Source organism: Petaurus breviceps, unplaced genomic scaffold (assembly GCF_028583685.1).
Source record: "Petaurus breviceps papuanus isolate PSGF00001 unplaced genomic scaffold, PetGlider_PUasm1.0 90925, whole genome shotgun sequence".
NCBI lineage: Eukaryota > Metazoa > Chordata > Mammalia > Diprotodontia > Petauridae > Petaurus > Petaurus breviceps.
In genome coordinates this window covers 28,760,031-28,777,374 of record NW_027187380.1, presented here as the reverse complement: position 1 = coordinate 28,777,374, position 17,344 = coordinate 28,760,031, and the positions used below count along the sequence as shown (strand labels likewise).

Sequence of the window (17,344 nt, the reverse complement as noted above, 5' to 3'; positions counted from 1 at the left end):
TATGCCTGTTCAGTAGATAATAAAAGTGCACGTTTCTTTAAGCACTGACCACTCCTTAACTCCTTCCTAATCCCACCCTTACTCACCTAGTTAGCATAATTGACATCTGATTTACTATTGTAACTCTTTATAAACTATACCTATGACTTCTTTAAGGGTTGCAGGTTCCCTAAGAACTCATGCCAGCTATAAAGTATAACAATAAACTTTTACCAATTTGACTCAATTCTGGAGCCTATGAATTCATTCCAGACTGCCCACTCAGGGACTCTAGTCATTGGAGCCCTTGTAACACCTATTCTTCCATCGTCATTATGACAGAAGAGATATAAGGTTCAAATGAAGATTTTTTGAGGATGAGACATGAGAATGTTTGTAGGCAATAGGAAAGTAGGAGTAGACAAATGACAAATAAGTGATAGAATGAGGACGACAGAGGGGGTTATCTTTTGGAGAAGATGGGATGGAATGGGATCTCTTGAACAGATAGAGGGAGGTTAGCCCTGGTAAGGATAGGAGTGAAGAAGGAGATAGTGGCAGAAGGCATCTCAATGTTTTCTGGGAAATGATGAGGAAAAGTTCTCAACTATGAAGGTGGAGGAGAAGATATGGGATTAAGGAGGGATGAAAAGGTTTGGAAGAGCCACTGTGGAGAATGGGATAGTGAGTTGAAAAGGGAGGTAAAGTGGGATTGCTGAGTAGCAGTGAGGGTTCAATTGAGATTGTATAACATAAACTTATAGTAGTCCCAATCAGAACAGATGTATGATTGATTTTCTCTACTTTTGTTCTGCAGCACATGTGTAGGAGTGAAGATGGTGAATGGGAGAAGCAATCCCAGGCTAAGGATTGGTAGGGTGCAATTGAAGAAATGATGAAGGAGTTACGGAATCAAGAAAAGAGAACAGAGTAGAATTGAGCAGGTTCACTAAGACATCAAGAAGGGGAAAAGGAGAAATGGCTAATGCAGGATTGATGTCCTTGGAGAGAACTGAGAGACTTAGGACTGGAAGGTCATAATATAGACAAAGAGCAGGGTTTAGTAAGGGAAGGTAGAAGGAAAAGAGGAAAGTCAATAGATTATTGTCAAATATAAGGGGATTTGGTGATTCTTTTACATGGAGAAGGTACATTTGTGGGTGATGGCAAGATCAAGGAAATGACCATCTTCATGTATGACTGAGGAGGGATGGACAAGTAAGACATGGGAAATAAGGAGGTGAGGCAGTAAGTGGTCAGGGAGCTTGAGGGCACAACTCCCCAAATACGAGAGCTGGAATCAGGGAGAAGAGAAAAACTGTGAGCCTTTTTCTTCATTGAGGAAGGCAGAGGAGTAATCTGGAGGTCTAGCAAGTAAAAGCTAAGGACTACACACCCACTTAAAAGCAATTAGGAAAATGACTTTTGTTTGAACTTTCCTAAGATTCTACCCCTTTAGATCAGAAAATAGGGGAAGCAGATATACAAAAATCTAGCTTCTTGGAGATAGGCACCAGAGCCAAGCACCCAGCCATGGCCTGTTCACCTTAAGGCAAAAATCACAATTTCCTTTGAATAGTGGTAGGCTAGATTCCAAGATACCTATCTATTCCACTTTTGAGCCATGCATCTATACATTTAGATAACCTGTGTGGACATAAATAGCTTATATTGACACATATATATTATACTGGAAAATATTTAACTCCCCTATATAAGGCTGGAATGTATGAGAAACCCTAGCCCAGATGTCATCTGGTCTACTGATCTGTATTGCTATTTCTTAGCCAGTACCAGATAGTTTTGATAATTATTGCCTTATAATATAGCTTAATATTTGGTACTGCTAAACCTCCTTACTTTTACATTTTTTTATTAGTTCCTTTGATATTCTTGACTTTTTGTTCTTCCAAATTAATTTTATTTTTGTTTTTTCTAATTTAAAAATTATATTTTGGTAATTTAGTTGGGATATCATTGAATCTATAAATTAAAGTAAAATTGTCATTTTTATTATATTGGTCCTACCCATGAACAATTAAAATTTCTCTAACTATTTAAATCTGATTTTATTTGTATGAAAAGTTTTTTTTTTTATAATTTCATTCATACAGTTCTTGGGTTTGTTTTGGCAGGTGTATTCTCAGGTATTTTATACTGTCTAACATTATTTTAAATAGGGTATTTCTTCCTATCTCTTCCTGCAGAAGATCTCTTCCTGTTTCATTTCTATTTGTAGGAATGCTGATGATTTATTTGGATTTACTTCATATCCTGTACTTTGCTAAAATTAATTGTTTCAAGCAACTTTTTAGTTGAGTCTTTGGAGTTTTCCAAGTATATCATCTGAAAAAAGAGATAGTTTTATTACCTCGTTCCTTACTCTGATTCCTTCTATTTCTTTTCTTCTCTTATTGTTAGTGCTAGGATTTCTGTACAATATTGAATAATATTGGTGACATTGAGCATCCTTGTTTCACATATGATTTTACTGGGAAGGCTTCTAGCTTATTCTCATTACAAATAATACTTGATGATGGTTTTTTATCAATTTGTTAATTTAAGGAAAAATCATTTATAGCTATACTTTCAATTATTATTAATAGAAATGAGTGTTGTACTTTATCAAAAGCTTTTTCTATATCTACTGATATAGTCATATGATATTTTAAACTTTTATTACTGATATAATCAATTATGTTAATATCTTTCCTTATAATAAAATATCCCTGAATTCCTGGAAGAAATCCCACTTGGTCACAATGTATAATCTCTGTAATATATTGATGTAATCTTTTAGCTAGTATTTTATTTAGGATGTTTGTATCTATATTCATTAATTAATTTGGTCTATAATTTTCTTTCTCTATTTTTACTCTTCTTGGTTTAGGTATAAGTATCATATTTATTTCATAAAAGGTGTTCGTTAGGATTCATTTGCCTATTATTCCAAATAATTTATTTTATTGGAATGAGTTTGTCTTTAAATGTTTAATAGAATTCACTTGTAAAACTGTCTAGTCCTGGTACTTTTTTCTTAGGAAGTTCATTTATGGCCTGTTCAATTTCTTCTTCTAAAATAGCTCTAGTTAGATATTTTATTTCCTCTTCTGTTAATGTAGGCAATTTATATTTTTGTAAATATTCTTCCATTTCATTTAAATTGTTAAATTTATTGTCATAATTGGGCAAAATAATTTATTATAATTGCTTTAATTTCATCTTTGTCAGTGGTATACACCTTTTTCATTTTTAATGCTAATGATTTTTCTTCTCTCTTTTAAAAAATCAAAATAACCCATGGTTTATCTATTTTATTGCTCCCCCCCAAAAAAAAAACCCAACTCCTAGTTTTATTTATTAATTCAATGATTTTTCCCCTCAGTTTTATTAATCTCATCTCTAATTTTTAGGATTTCCAATTTAGCATTTAATTGAAGATTTTTTTTCTTTTTTAAATCATATACCTAATTTATTGGTCTGTTCTTTTTCTGTTTTATTGATATAAGCATTTAGAGAAATAAATTTTCCTCTGATTACCTCTTTTTCTGTATCCCATAGGTTTTGATATGTTGTCTCATATTGTCATTCTCTTTAATGCAGTTATTGATTTTTTCCTATGATTTGTTCATTCTTTAAGATTAGGTTATTTAGTCTCCAATTAGTTTTTATTATGTTTGCATTGTTCCTTATTGAATATCATTTTTATTGCATTATGATGTGAAAAGGATTGATTTAATATTTCTGCTTTTCTGCATAAAGTTTTTATGCCCTAATATATGGTCAGTTTTTCTGAAGTTACCATATGCCACTAAGAAAAAGGTGTATTCCTTTCTATTTCTATTCTATTCTCTCCAGATATCTATAATATCTAGCTTATCTAAAATTCTATTCCCTTCCTTGATTTCTCTCTTTTTTGGTTTGATTTTCCTAGTTTTGAGAGGGGAAGATTATAGTGTCCCACTATAATAGTACTACTATCTCCACCTGTAATTCATTTGACTTTTTTTTAAAGTTTAGATGCTATATTATTTGGTGCATATATGTTCAGTATTGATATTGCTTCATTGTCTATGGTACCTTTCATCAAAATGTAGTTATCCTGTTTATTTTTTTTAATTAAGTCTATTTTAGCCTTAACTTTGTCTGAGATCATGCTTTTTTGGCATCAACTACTCCAGCCTACTGGCCACTCCCATCAAGATCCTCCCTAGACCCCTCCTCCTGTCACCCCAGACTACATGGCTATTCCTAGATCCTTCCTACAGTCTTTCTGATCCATCTAGTTTCCATTAAAGTGCTCAGATTTAGTCTAGTACAAGCATCACCAATGCTGAGATTCCTTAAGAGTCTGGCCAATATGGAAGATTTTAAAAATCATGCTCACCTTGGACAGTGCTTTGATAAACCTTGTTTTTCTTTGTCTGAAAGAAGGGTTAGGCTGAATTCATTCCAGCAGGACCTGCATATTGCTATTTTGGGGTCCTAGTATGCCTAAACATCAATATATATACTACAGGATACTATAGGCCCCATCAGTTTCTTTAGACATTCCCTAGTAAGTAGGCACTCCCTTAATTTACAGTTTTTTGTCAAGTGCTTTACATTTTTTTTTTTTTTTTTGCTTTTTGGAGGGCAATTGGGTGACTTGCCCAAGGTCACATGGCTAGTTTTTGTGTTAATCTGAGGCCAGATTTAAACTCAAGTCCTCCTCACTCCACGGCCTCTATTCACTGTACCACCTAGCTGTCCCTTAGTGCTTTACATTTTTAACATGCTCTAGCCCCACTTTCTGAGCATCACATCTCTTATATTTCGTCTCTTCCTTATTTAAAGGCTCAGCGACTAGCACCCCAGCTCCAGTTAATTAGAACTGTGTTAGCTTTTATAAAGTAATTTACTTCAAAGGTATAGCAATATCAAATATACACACATTTTCCCTCCCAAAACCTTGGGAACATAATCTACTCTACTCCACCTAGCACTCTAAGAAGGGGATTCAGTTCATAGTTGTAACACCAAGCAAAAGCAACTTCGAAGTTTAGAAATATGAGCATAATAACTCTCCATATATTCAGTAACAAATTAAGGCAAAACATTCACAGAAAAGAGAAAATCAAAATACAGGGTAATTCAGTCATTTAGTAAGTTCTCAATTCAATCACAAAGTATAAAGTCAAAGTACTCCATCCCTGTCTAGTACATTCATTTAGTCAATCACAAAGTCTCTCTTCTTAAGTGGAGATTAGTTTCCAATCATAAACAAAGTACATTCATTTGGTCAGTCACAAAGCACAAAAATCAAAGTACTCTACCCCTGGATCACAACTGAATTACAATTATCATCAGTTACCACCAATAACCTTCTCAAAGGGGCAGTGGAGAGCACAAAGGCCACCTACCCCTAAGCCACAACAAGGTTACGATATCATCACAGCATTCAATACCCAAGGAGAGGTCTTTTCTTCATCTTGACCTGAAGCAAGTTCTCAGCAATCTCTGTTCCTGGGAAGACAAAGTTTAACAAAACCACAATATACAATTGCTCATCAATTCACTCTCTGCCTGCAGAACAGTCTCAGGACCCCAAGACCCTCCTCTAGGATTTCTGTAAACATACAACAAGAAAATCCTCCTTCAAGGCTTCTGAACCAACAGCAAGGTTCTAGGACCTCTACAACAGCACTGTCCTTTACCAGCAGATGAATCTGGCAAAATAATATCAAAACAGAAAAAACACCAGCACCACAGTCATGTCTCCTCAGTTCTTGCCAGCTCTGTGTGGCAGTTCTCAAAAGTTATGGGCAGCTCCAACTGGCCCTCAGCAGTCCAGGTGGCTTTGGCTGGCAGTTCTCTCTCTCTCAGCAACTCTGGCCCCCGGCAATTTTCTCTCTCTGCCTCCAGGATGCTTCTTCCAAAAGTTCTTCTGGCCTCTCTCTCCTTGGGCCTCTCTATCCACAGCACCAGCTCCTCCCAATTCAGCCCCCTCTCTTCACATCAAGAAATCCATCCCACAAGTTGGGTTCACAAGCTCTGGGTTTTAACACTTAACCTGAAAACCAAGCCAATACAAGGGGATCTTTAAATTCCATTACCATTACAATAGTTTAACTAATTTCCTATGTAGTATTAAAACCAACAAGTTCTATTAGATTAGCATCCAGAACCATTGTCCTTCAAGTCTTCAAGTTTGGACTGAATGCAACTTCTTTTCTGGAATCTGGGCTGGAAGAGCTCCATGGCTTGAGCTCCTAGGTTAGGGAATTCCATTCCTTACACTTACTCCCTTGCCTACACCTTTCAGGGACAAATGGAAAAGGCAAACAGATCAAAACCCTAAGACAGATTCTCAGGGCCACAAAGAGAAAGGAATATGAGAACTAGTTTCACATTCTGCAGCAAGGAGGCACTGCTGCTTTTTAGCAAAACCCAGCCTGAGTGTACGTGACATCTGTCAGGTTTACTATGAATATTTTCCCAGCAGGAAGAATGGTAACACAAATGTATTTTAAAAAATAAAAGTGAAACCGGCAATTTTAGAAAATTACTACATTTTTGTTTGTGCCTGTGAAAATTTTTGCTTTTTAAATGGGGATGATGGTATTAAAGGAAAAAGAATTATTTTTAAGCCCCTAGTTGTCGTTATTTCTATTAGGGCTGTCATTTATTGTGGTTTCAAATGCAGTAAACTGACAAGTACTAACTCCGCTCCCTCCCCAGCTTCATGATATATCTGCCCTGATTATTTGGCTCTACCCTAGCAGTCCTCTACTGCTGTTTAAGTGACCCAACAATAAAGCCTGCCTCCCCTCCTCTGCCCGCCCCTCCCACTCATCCAGATACATCTGGCTAAGGAGTTTCGGAAATGAGATCTTAATTACATTCTTTCCAGCAGAATTTTAAAGGAATTTTCCGTGATGAGAATGAAAAGATTTTTGTAAATGATAATGATTCAAGGCTTAAATTAACAGGTTTCTATAATAACTGGGATAAAAAAAAATGTCGAGAGGATGAAAAAAATTATATAAATTCTAAGAACCTCAGTTTAAGAACTGCTTTTCTCAACCTTAATCCTATAGCAAGATGTTTCTATTTTCATTGAAGTCCGAACAAAGAGCCCGAACCTTTCAGAGATCTCTCTCATCTTGAGATTAAAAAAAAAAAAAAACATACATTAAAAAAAAAAAAATCCAATAAAGCCCCACCCCATTCCTTCTTTCCTGGAGAGATGAAGCTGTAAAACTACAGGGGGTGGTAGACTAGATAATTTCGAAAGTACTCCCCTGCTCTAAATACTATGGTCCCTTCCATCTCTAAAGCCCCTCCCAACTCCTCATGTTAACGATTTTGTGCTTGGTGTTCCTCTTTTGTGCTTGGTTTCAGTTTCTGCCACAGTCAAAGTAAAAAAAAAACATCATCCGCTTTCTGCAACTCATAGTTTCCTTCTAGAGTCAAACTTTGCTGGTTTTGTACATAAGGATTAAATCAAAATGTCCCAACTCCTAAAGTTATAAACAAAACTGTTCTCTTCGTGTTTTAATCTTTTACGTTTACATGGAGACGTGTATTTTTTTTTTTACATTTTTTCACCTATAGCACATAAAAGGAGGTGATAAGTATTTGTATCTAAGAATTATTGAAAATTGCAACGTCATAACAGCTACTAGTTTTCATCGCATCCCTCTGCTGAAGGACATAGAACTGGAAGAGCTGCCTCTTTGGAATTTAGTTGGTTCTTGTGTTTTTACCTCTCTCACTGTTTGAATGCTCATTGGCGATTAAAAAGTGCCAATCAAGGAGGAGCCTATTGAAAAAAAGGGGAGCAGGGAAATGCTAACAAAGGGCAGCCGGAACTGAAATTCTTTTGAGTGGGATTGAAGAACTGGTGTGAGGTATATTCTTTGTGAGGCATTATTTCTGAGAGCAGAAAAATATACTTTCTGAATACGCCTCTTTTCTTTATTCTTCCCTAGTCTAGTCTGTACGGAAGCACACACAAAGACCAGACTCTGAACCTATCTTTTCGATATTCTTACTAAAACAGCAATTAAACAACTCTCCAAATGAAGTGTGAAAATTGCACAAAGAAGGTGAGTGTTTAAATTATTTTCTTTTTGACTTGTCAGTATTATAGAACCCACGATGTAATGATTTTGCTTGTTTATAAAGGTGTCCATTTTTCATAAGCACACTGCACAGCCACAGAAGGAAGGATCGATGAGTCGGCTAGTTAGTGGGTTGTTGAGAAACTTTCCTATTTGTTTTGTGGCTTTGAACTTTAAAGTTTTCAGTTCAGTGGATCTAGGAATGAAATATTTGGAAATAAAAGCATAGGTCTTCCTCAAAATAGATTAATGACAGCTTAAACCAAGGAGCAAAACTGCTGCTTTGTTCCCAATATGGTCCATTAATTTGAAAAGTGTTTTTTCCAGCATGCTTTTTAAAATTTTTAGTACTTTTATTGTACTTGTCCTTCTTACATTTATTCTACATATATTTATGTAGGGTACATGTGTCATACCCATTAGGGTGTAAGCTGATTACAAGTCACAATTTTTCATTTTTATTTTTGTCTCCATATAAATGCTTGTTGATTGATTGCTTGCTTGACTGATTTTTTTTTTGGTAGGAGATAGAGAGGGTATTGAATTAAGTATTATGAACAAATTGCATTGGATCTAATTAATTTGTGTGCCTGCAAACAGATTATTTGGTGCTATTGAATTCTTTATACTTTTTTTGTTTTTTTGCCTTTTTTGGAGGGCAATTGGGGTTAAGTGACTTGCCCAAGGTCACACGGCTAGTTTTTGTGTTAAGTATCTGAGGCCGGATTTGAACTCAGGTCCTCCTGACTCCACAGTTGGTGCTCTACTCACTGTACCACATAGCCACCCCTATACTTTTTATATATTTAGAGTTAATTTTATGGTATTTTGAAATGACTAAATAGTTTTTGTGGATTTTATTAGTTCATTTGTTTGGCCTTTAAGACTGAGAGGGTTGTTGTGAGACTCAAACGAGAATGTATGTTTAATTTATATAAATTTTGCAGATCTTAAAGTGCTATTTAACTGCTAATTATTATAATTTCCTATGAACCAAAAATATTTTTTTGAGCTGCCATAGTAAAATAAATGGTTAATAATAAATTTACCCATAATTCACCACCCCCAAATATAAGAGATATAGTCTTAGCTTTTTTATAGAGATCTATGTGATGGCACTAATGTTGTTGACATTTATTTCCTCTCATTTTTCCCTTTTAAAGGAATGTATTAAAAAAACAAACATTGATGACCAACAGAATGTATCAGTTGATACACCACACTTTAACAGTGAACATGAAGAGGTGAGTGTATTTTAAAACTTTTTGTTGGTCTAAAGCATAAAGCTTTTCTCCTCCTTGGGAACCTGTGTCAATCAAAGTAATCTCTTTCAAGAAGGTACAAATGAAAATTGTAAGGGTTGAAGAAATAGCTTTCATAAATGACTGCTTTTTTTTTTAAGGGGCAAGGCAATTGAGTTAAGTGACTTGCCTAAGGTCACCTAGCTAGTAAGTGTCAAGTGTCTGAGGTCAGATTTGAATGCAAGGCCTCCTGACTTCAGGGCCAGTGCTCTATTCACTGAACCACCTAGCTGCCCCATGACTGCTTTTTTATATACCCACAATAGTCAGCTCTATAAAAAGTTCTCAAAGAAAATATATTAGAGTGTAATTTTTTAAAATAAAGTAAAAGGCATAAAAAAAAACCTATCTCAGAATCACAAGTTAGGATATGGGCTACTGAAATTACTCCAGATAAGCAGCTGCAGTTTCTATAGTCCTCTGTTGTATTTTTTGAACCATAGGCTTGATATTTATATCTGGGAAGTTTCCTCAATGGTAAAATGTAGGGATTATCCCTTCCATTTCAAAAATTCTTTGAAAAAGTTTATTTTTCTTGCCCTGATTTTGATACAAAAGTTTCTTCTCCATTTTAGCTATTAGCTGTATTCTTTGTAAGCCATGTAAGAAATGAAAACTTGAGGAAAGGGAAATTTGGAACTTTGGGACTAGGAGACTATTATTCTGTCAAAACCCCTATCAGAATTCTACATACTAATTTAAAAAGGTTTCTCTTCTACCGTGTGCTAAGGGAAACATCCCAATTGTTGCTGATAATAAATGAATTGCTTGATTAAGTTTCCTTAAATTTCCTTAAATAGTCATCCCACTGAAATTATTCACTTAGAGGCATAGTTTCCTCATTTAGAAAATTAGGATAATGCATCTACCTACCTATTTTACAAAACTGTTGTAAATTGTAAAATATTATAGATATGAGAGCTATTCCATTTGTTTTAGTAATGTAGCAGTGCATTCACTTGACATTTTTCCATATGTTAATTTTACAGTGTTAATTCTTGAAGAAATTAAATTCAAAGTGATTTTGTTACAGAAATCAGGTTGCTCCAATTGTAATTTATCTCTTTACTTTTATAGAAAAGTGAGTTCCACAAGTTGGCTGATGCTAAAATATTTCTCAGTGATTGCCTGGCCTATGACAGTTGTGTAACAATGGAAGAAGGAATAAAAGTTTTTCAACAGAATCAGAAGGAGTTTTTTCGTATACTGAACCTTAATAAGGTATTATGTCTCCAAAGCATTTGGTGCAGATGAAATAGAATAGTACAAACTATACTGCTAGATACCCCAGACATCTAAAGCCCATCTGATTAAAGTGGGTCCATATGATATGGGGAATTGTATGAAATCTGTAACATCTCTGTGAGATTCTAACCCTTCCAGTAAAGTTAAGGGAAAAGAGAGACTTCAGTTAAGACAAATTTTACTCTGACAAATATAAACATTTTGGGGAAGCTTTTTTCTTTTCATTAATCAATTTGCATAAAGAATTTTGGCATTCTGCATTTCTGTTTATATCAAGTTTTCCTGGACTCATAGCTCAGGAAAAACATACCTGATTTTGGTGCTAATTTAAATTACCTAGTTGAACTTCCCTGGGGATAAGCTACTGAAAGCTGAACTTGGTCTTGTATGTTAAGAAAGCAGTGTGAAATTTATTTTAACTGAGACTTCCTGTGCTGAACTAATCTATGAATGAGTAGGATCCTTCAGCTTCAGAGGCCCCTTGCATATGTTTCTTCTGGCCCAAATCATTTTGCCTTAGAATAAAAACCACTAAAAAAGATCATATTTCTCTCCTGAAACCTTTCTGAAATAGCTATAACTAAGGTGGTAATTTCTTCCTTGACTCCCATTTTATCTGAATATAAAACTCACCCAATATAAAAATATCTATCAATATAAAACTCAAAATAAAAGCTTCCTCATTAACTTCATGCATTTAGTACAAGAATAAGTGAGCACACACACACACACACACACACACACACATATATATATCTGCATAGTTTGCCATGCTAGTGTAATATATGTGTATTATTAACTCTTGAACTAGTTTCAACTCATCACTTTCAATTTGCCCTTCTTTTTCTACCTGCCCTCCATCACACATATGCCTGTGTCACATTGACACATAAGGAATTCTTGGAATCAAAATGAGATAACATATGTATAGCACTTTTCAAATGTTAAAGTGCTATGTATAAATGAGTTATTATTATCATTATGGGGTTTTTTTTTTCTGTTTTCTTGTCTCTGTTACTTCTTATTCTCTGTCTCCCAAACTGAATTCTCTTCTTGCTGGGATCTTGTCTCACTGATCCTGTCTCATAGTTTTAACTATTCATTCTATGTTCATGACACACAAACCTATAGCTTCACCTCTGATCACTCATGAGAGTTCTAGTCCAAAATCCTCACCATCTGCAGTCAGTTAAAAAAGATTTACTAAGTCCTTAAGACACAGTACCAAGCCTTGAGGATGAAAAGAAAGGCAAAAACAGTCTTTACGCTCAAGGAGCTCACATCCCAAGAAAAAACAACAGGTAAGCACCTAGCTAGAGGCTAGAGACGAGATGTGTGCAGGGTAGATGGAAGGCAGTGTAAGAGGAAAAGGGGGGGAACTGAGAAAGAACCTCTGCAGCAGATGCGGTTTGAGCTGAATACTGATGGAAGCCAGGAATACTGACATAAAATTGAGGAGGAAGAGCATTTCAGGCGTGTTGGATAGCAAAGGCAGATAGAATAGGAATTTTCATGTGTAAGAAAAAGCAGATGGGCCAGGATAGCTGAATGATTAAAGTATATGGAGGAGAGTAAAGTGTAAGGAGATTAGGAACATCAGAAATGGCCAAGTTATGAAAAGCTTTATCTGCTAAATGGCCTAGACATCATAAAGGAACCACTGGTGTTTATTGAATACAGAGATTTCATGGTCAAACCTCTGCTTTAGGATAGAAGTTTTGGGAGCCAGGTGGAAGGTGGATTAAAATGGGGAGAGACTTAAAGCAGAGTGACCAATTAGAAGGCCATTCTGATAGTTCAAGTGAGCTGTATTAGTAGAGAGATGATTATGTTGTGAAAGAAAAAATGATAAGGATTTGTCAGTTGTCTAGACATAACATAGTGACTGAAAATGAGGAATGAGAATGGCCTGGATACCTGGAAAGTTGTTGGTACCTTGAGCTTACTAAGAAAATTGAGAAGAGCAGAGGGTTTTTGGGGAAAGAGTACAAAAGAGTTCTCTGTTGTACAGTGTCATCTTCAACTCTTCATACTCTCTAACCTGCCCCCATATCCAGTCAGTTGCTAAGTTCTTTCTTTTCTTCCTTTATAAGACCTCTTGTTTGTGCCCCCTTTTCTCTTTTGAAACTGCTACCACCAAAGTGCAAGCCCTCCTCACCTCATACCTGAACTATTGAAATAGCCTAGTGGTTGATTTCCTTGCCTCAAGTCTTTCCCTACTACATTCTGTCCTCCACTCAGCTGTTGAATTGTGTCAAATTCTTCCTAAATTACAGGCATATAATTCCTCTATTCAGTACATTCCAGTGGCTCCCTATTACCTCCAGGAACAAATATAAAATCCTTTGTTTGACTTCTAAAACTTTCCTTTATCTGAGTCCTTCTTTCCAGTGTTCTTGCGGCTTACTCCCTCCATGAACTCTATGATCCAATGACATTGGTACCCTTGCATATAACATTTCTATCTCCCTACCCTAGAGAATTTGATTGGCTGTCCCCCATACCTGGAAAATTCCTTGGCTTCCCTCAACGTACATCTTTTTATTTTTTTATTTTTAGAGGGGGGAAGTCAGGGCAATTGGGGTTAAGTGACTTGCCAAAGGTCACATGGCTAGTAAATATTAAGTGTCTGAGGCCAAATTTGAATTCAGGTCCTCCTGACTCCAGGGCCAGTGCTCTAATCACTGCGCCAACTAGCTACCCCAAAATGCTCTTTTGCATGGGCCATGCCTCCCACATGACAGGCAAGAATTCTGCCACTGAAACACCCATGCAAGACTCAAGGCACATCTTAAATCTCACCTGCAAGAAGCCATTTCCAGTCTTCCTTAATCGTGATACCTTTCTTCTGAGACTGCCCCCAGTTTATCTCACATATGTCTTATTTGTACATAGTTGCTTGAAAGTTATCTCCTCCCTTAGTCTGGAGCTCCATGAAACTGCTTTTTGCTTTTGTCTTTCTTTGTATCTCTAGCATTTAGCATAATACTTGACCCAGAGTAGTCATTTAATAAATGCTAGTTGACTGCTTTGCTACAGAGTAACTTGTTCAAGACCTATAAAAGGGGAACTTTAGTGATACAGGACTGTAGGTTGAGGGAAAGCCTGGTGCTGGATGTGTAGCTCTGAGAGTCATAGACATGACAGTTGAACCCACGGTGGCTAGCTTATTAGATCACCAAATGACATATTGTAGAGGGAAAAGAGAAGAGGGCCTGCTGTCACCCAAGGGAAATTCTCCAAAGTCTCTAGGGAAGTAATACAGAAATCATGTGAGACTTTCCAGGATTTTCTGAAGTCCCCTTGCTCATAATTTTTTATGGAACCATAGAATTGCACAGTTTGTTCAGCCATTCCCCAATTGATGGGTATTTCCTCAGTTTCCAATTCTTAGCTACCACAAAAAGAGATGCTATAAATATTTTTATCCATGTGGATCCTTTTCCTATTTTTATGGTCTCTTTGGGATGCAGACCTAGAAGTGGTATTGCTAGATCAAAGAGTATGCAGTTTTATAGCCCTTTGGGCATAGTTCCAGATTGTTCTCCAGAATGATTTGGATCAGTTCACAACTCCACTAACAATGCATTAATGTTCTAATTTTCCCACATCTTTTTCAACATTTTTCATTTTCCTGTTTTGTCATGTTAGACAATCTGATAGATATGATGTGATACCTCAGAGTTGTTTTGATTTGTATTTCTCTAATCAATAGTAATTTAGAGAATTTTTTCATATGACTATAGAAAACTTTAATTTCTTTATCTGAAAACTGCCTGTTCATATCTTTTGACCATTTATCAATTGGCGAATGACTTGTTTTCTTATAAATTTGACTCATTTCTCTATATATTTTAGAAAAGAGGCCTTTACTACTTATTCTCTCTCATTTTTGTTTTGTATTGTTCCTTCTTTATCATTGTTCATTCCATTGGTTATGATTCTTCTTTACAACTTGACTGATGTTTAATGTGAAGGTATTTGTAGAACCTATATTGGATTGCATGCTGCCATGGAAGGGGAATGGGAAGGAGGCAGGGGAAGAAAATTTGGAACTCAAAAGCTTGTGAAACTGAATGTTGTAAACTAAAAGTAAATAAATAAATTTTTTTTTAAAAATGAGGCCTTTATCAGAAACACTGTTTGTAAAAATTATTTCCCAGCTTTCTGCTTCCCTTCTAATCTTGGTTACATTGGCTTTGTGCAAAAACTTTTCAATTTAATGTAATCAAAATTATGCATTTTGCATTTCATAATGTTCTCTATCTCTTGTTTGGTCATAAAATCTTAAATCTTAGTTCCATAGCTCTGACAGATAAACTATTCCTTTGCTCTCCTAATTTGCTTATAATATCAGACATTATAGCTAAATCGTGTACTAATTTTGACCTTAGCTTGGTATATGGTATAAGATGTTGGTCTATGCCTAGTTTCCGCCATATTTCCAGTTTTCCCAGCAGTTTTTGTTAAATAGTGAGTTCATATCCCAGAAGCAAGACTCTGGGTTTATCAAACAGTAGATTGCTATAGTTACTGATTTTTGTGTCTTGTGTACCTAACCTATTCTGTTGATCTACCACTATTTCTTAGACAGTACGAAGTAGTTTTGATACAATTTAAGATCTGGTACAGCTAGGCCACCTTCCCTTGCATTTCTTTTAATTGGTTCCCTTGATAGTCTGGATATTTTGTTCTTCTAGATAAATTTTGTTACCATTTTTTCTAGCTCTATAAAATAATTTTTTGGTAGTTTGATTGTTATGGCACTGAATAAGTTATATGATTTAGGTAGAATTGTCATTTAAATTATATTTGCTCGGCCTACACATGAGCAACTGATGTTTTTCCAATTATTTAGATCTGACTATTTGTGTGAAAAGTGTTTTGTAACTATGTTCATATAGAGGCTGGGTTTATCTTGGCAGATAGACTCACAAATATTTTATATTGTCTATAGTTACTTTAAATGTAATTTCTCTTTCTATCTCTTGCTGTTGGTCTTTGGTAGTAATATATAGTTACGCCTATCATTTATGTGGGTTTATTTTATATCATCCAGTTTTACTAAAGTTGTTTATTATTTCAAGTAATTTTTTAGTTGGTTCTCTAGGATTCTATAAGTATACCATTATGTCATTTGCAAAGAGTGACAGCTTTGTTTCTTCTTTGCCTATTCTAATTTCTTCAATTTCATTTTCTTCTCTTATTGCTAAAGCTAACATTTCTAATACACTATTGAATAATACTGGTGATAATAGACATCCTTCTTTCACCCCTGATCTTATTGGAATTGCTTCTAGGTTATCCCCATTACATATAATGCTTTCCTGTGGTTTTAGATACATGCTACTTATCATTTTAAGGAAGACTCCATTTATTCCTAAGTTCTCAATGTTTTTAATAGAAATTGATATTGTATATTGTCGAAAGCTTTTTCTGCATCCATTGAGATAATCATATGATTTCTGTTAGTTTTGTTATTGATATGGCTGAGAATTTTCCTAATTTGAGCCAGTTCCACATTCCTGGTACAAATCTCATTTGGTTGTAGTGTGTTATCCTTGTGATAAGTTGCTGTAATCTCTTTGCCAATATTTTATTTAAAATGTTCATCTTATATTCATTAAAGAAATTTGTCTTTTCTTTCTCTGTTTTGGCTTTTCCCAGTTTGGGTATTAGCACCATATTTGTATCATAAAAAGGATTTGATAGGACTCCTTCATGTTTTCCCAAAGAGTTTATGTAGTATTGGAATTAATTTTTCTTTAAATATTTGATAGCATTCACTTGTAAATTCATCTGGCCCTAGAGGTTTTTTCTTAGGGAGTACATTGATGGCTTGTTCAATTTCTTTTTCTGATATGGGGTTCTTTAAGTATTTTATTTCCTCTTCTGTTAATTTGGGCAATATATATTTTTGTAAATATTCATTCATTTCACTGAGATTGTCAAATTTGTTGGCATACAGATGGGAAAAATGGCTCCTAATTATTGTTTTGATTTCCTCTTCATTGGTGGTAAATTTACCCTTTTCATTTTTGATACTGGTAATTTGGTTTTCTTCTTTCTTTTTTTTTTTAAATCAAATTAACCAAAGGTTCATCAACTCTTTTTTTTTTCATAAAACCAGCACTTAGTTTTATTTATTAATTCAATAGTTTTCTTAATTACAGTTTTATTGATCTCTTCTTTGGTTTTCAGAATTTCTAATTTGGTATTTAATTGTGAATTTTAAATTTGTCATTTTTCTAGCTTTTTTATTTGCATACCAAGTTCATTGATCTCCTCTTTCTCTGTTTTATTCATGGAAGCATTGAGAGATATAAAATTTCCCCTAAGAACTGCTTCAGCTACATCCCATAAGTTTTGGTATGTTGTCTCATTATTGTCATTGTCTTGGATGAAGTTATTGATTGTTTCTATTTGTTGTTTGATCCACTCATTCTTTAGGATTAGATTATTTAGTTCCCAATTAATTTTTAGTCTGTCTTTCCATGGCACTTTCTTACATGTAATTTTTATTGCATAATGGTGTGAAAAGGATGCATTTAATGTTTCTGCCTTTCTCCTTTCTATCTCCATTCAATTTTCGTCAAAGATCTACCATGTCTAACTTTTCTAACATTCTATTCACCACCTTATTTTTTCTTCTTTATTTTGTGGTTAGATTTATCTAGTTCTGAGAGGGGGAGGTCAAGGTCTCCCACTAGTATA

The 17,344-nt window shown here is 35.0% G+C and overlaps 1 protein-coding gene and 1 long non-coding RNA gene across 7 annotated transcripts in view; one reads left to right on the top strand and one right to left on the bottom strand.

Annotated features, from left to right (window-relative positions):
- Positions 1-5,029: 5,029 nt before the first annotated feature.
- On the bottom strand, positions 5,030-7,266 carry LOC138152643 (uncharacterized). 2 transcript variants are annotated; one of them, XR_011166156.1, is made up of 2 exons: positions 7,019-7,266; positions 5,030-6,031 (listed from the first exon to the last, which is right to left on the bottom strand). It is a non-coding gene; the product is annotated as an uncharacterized lncRNA (long non-coding RNA). The 2 variants fall into 2 exon arrangements; XR_011166157.1 differs by lacking the exon at positions 7,019-7,266 and adding an exon at positions 6,861-7,010.
- A 463-nt stretch (positions 7,267-7,729) lies between these two features.
- NARF (nuclear prelamin A recognition factor) overlaps positions 7,730-17,344 on the top strand; it is a 141,352-nt gene continuing 131,737 nt past the window's right edge. Inside the window, exons 1-4 of one of the 5 annotated variants that reach the window (XM_069076661.1) lie at positions 7,730-7,871; positions 7,953-8,069; positions 9,248-9,328; positions 10,463-10,606. In XM_069076661.1, coding sequence (XP_068932762.1) covers positions 8,043-8,069; positions 9,248-9,328; positions 10,463-10,606 — 252 coding nt within the window. In that variant the 5' untranslated portion in view covers positions 7,730-7,871; positions 7,953-8,042. Of the gene's footprint in view, positions 8,070-9,247; positions 9,329-10,462; positions 10,607-17,344 lie in introns of all 5 variants that reach the window. The other 4 variants (XM_069076663.1, XM_069076662.1, XM_069076665.1 and 1 more) reach the window with 4 other exon arrangements.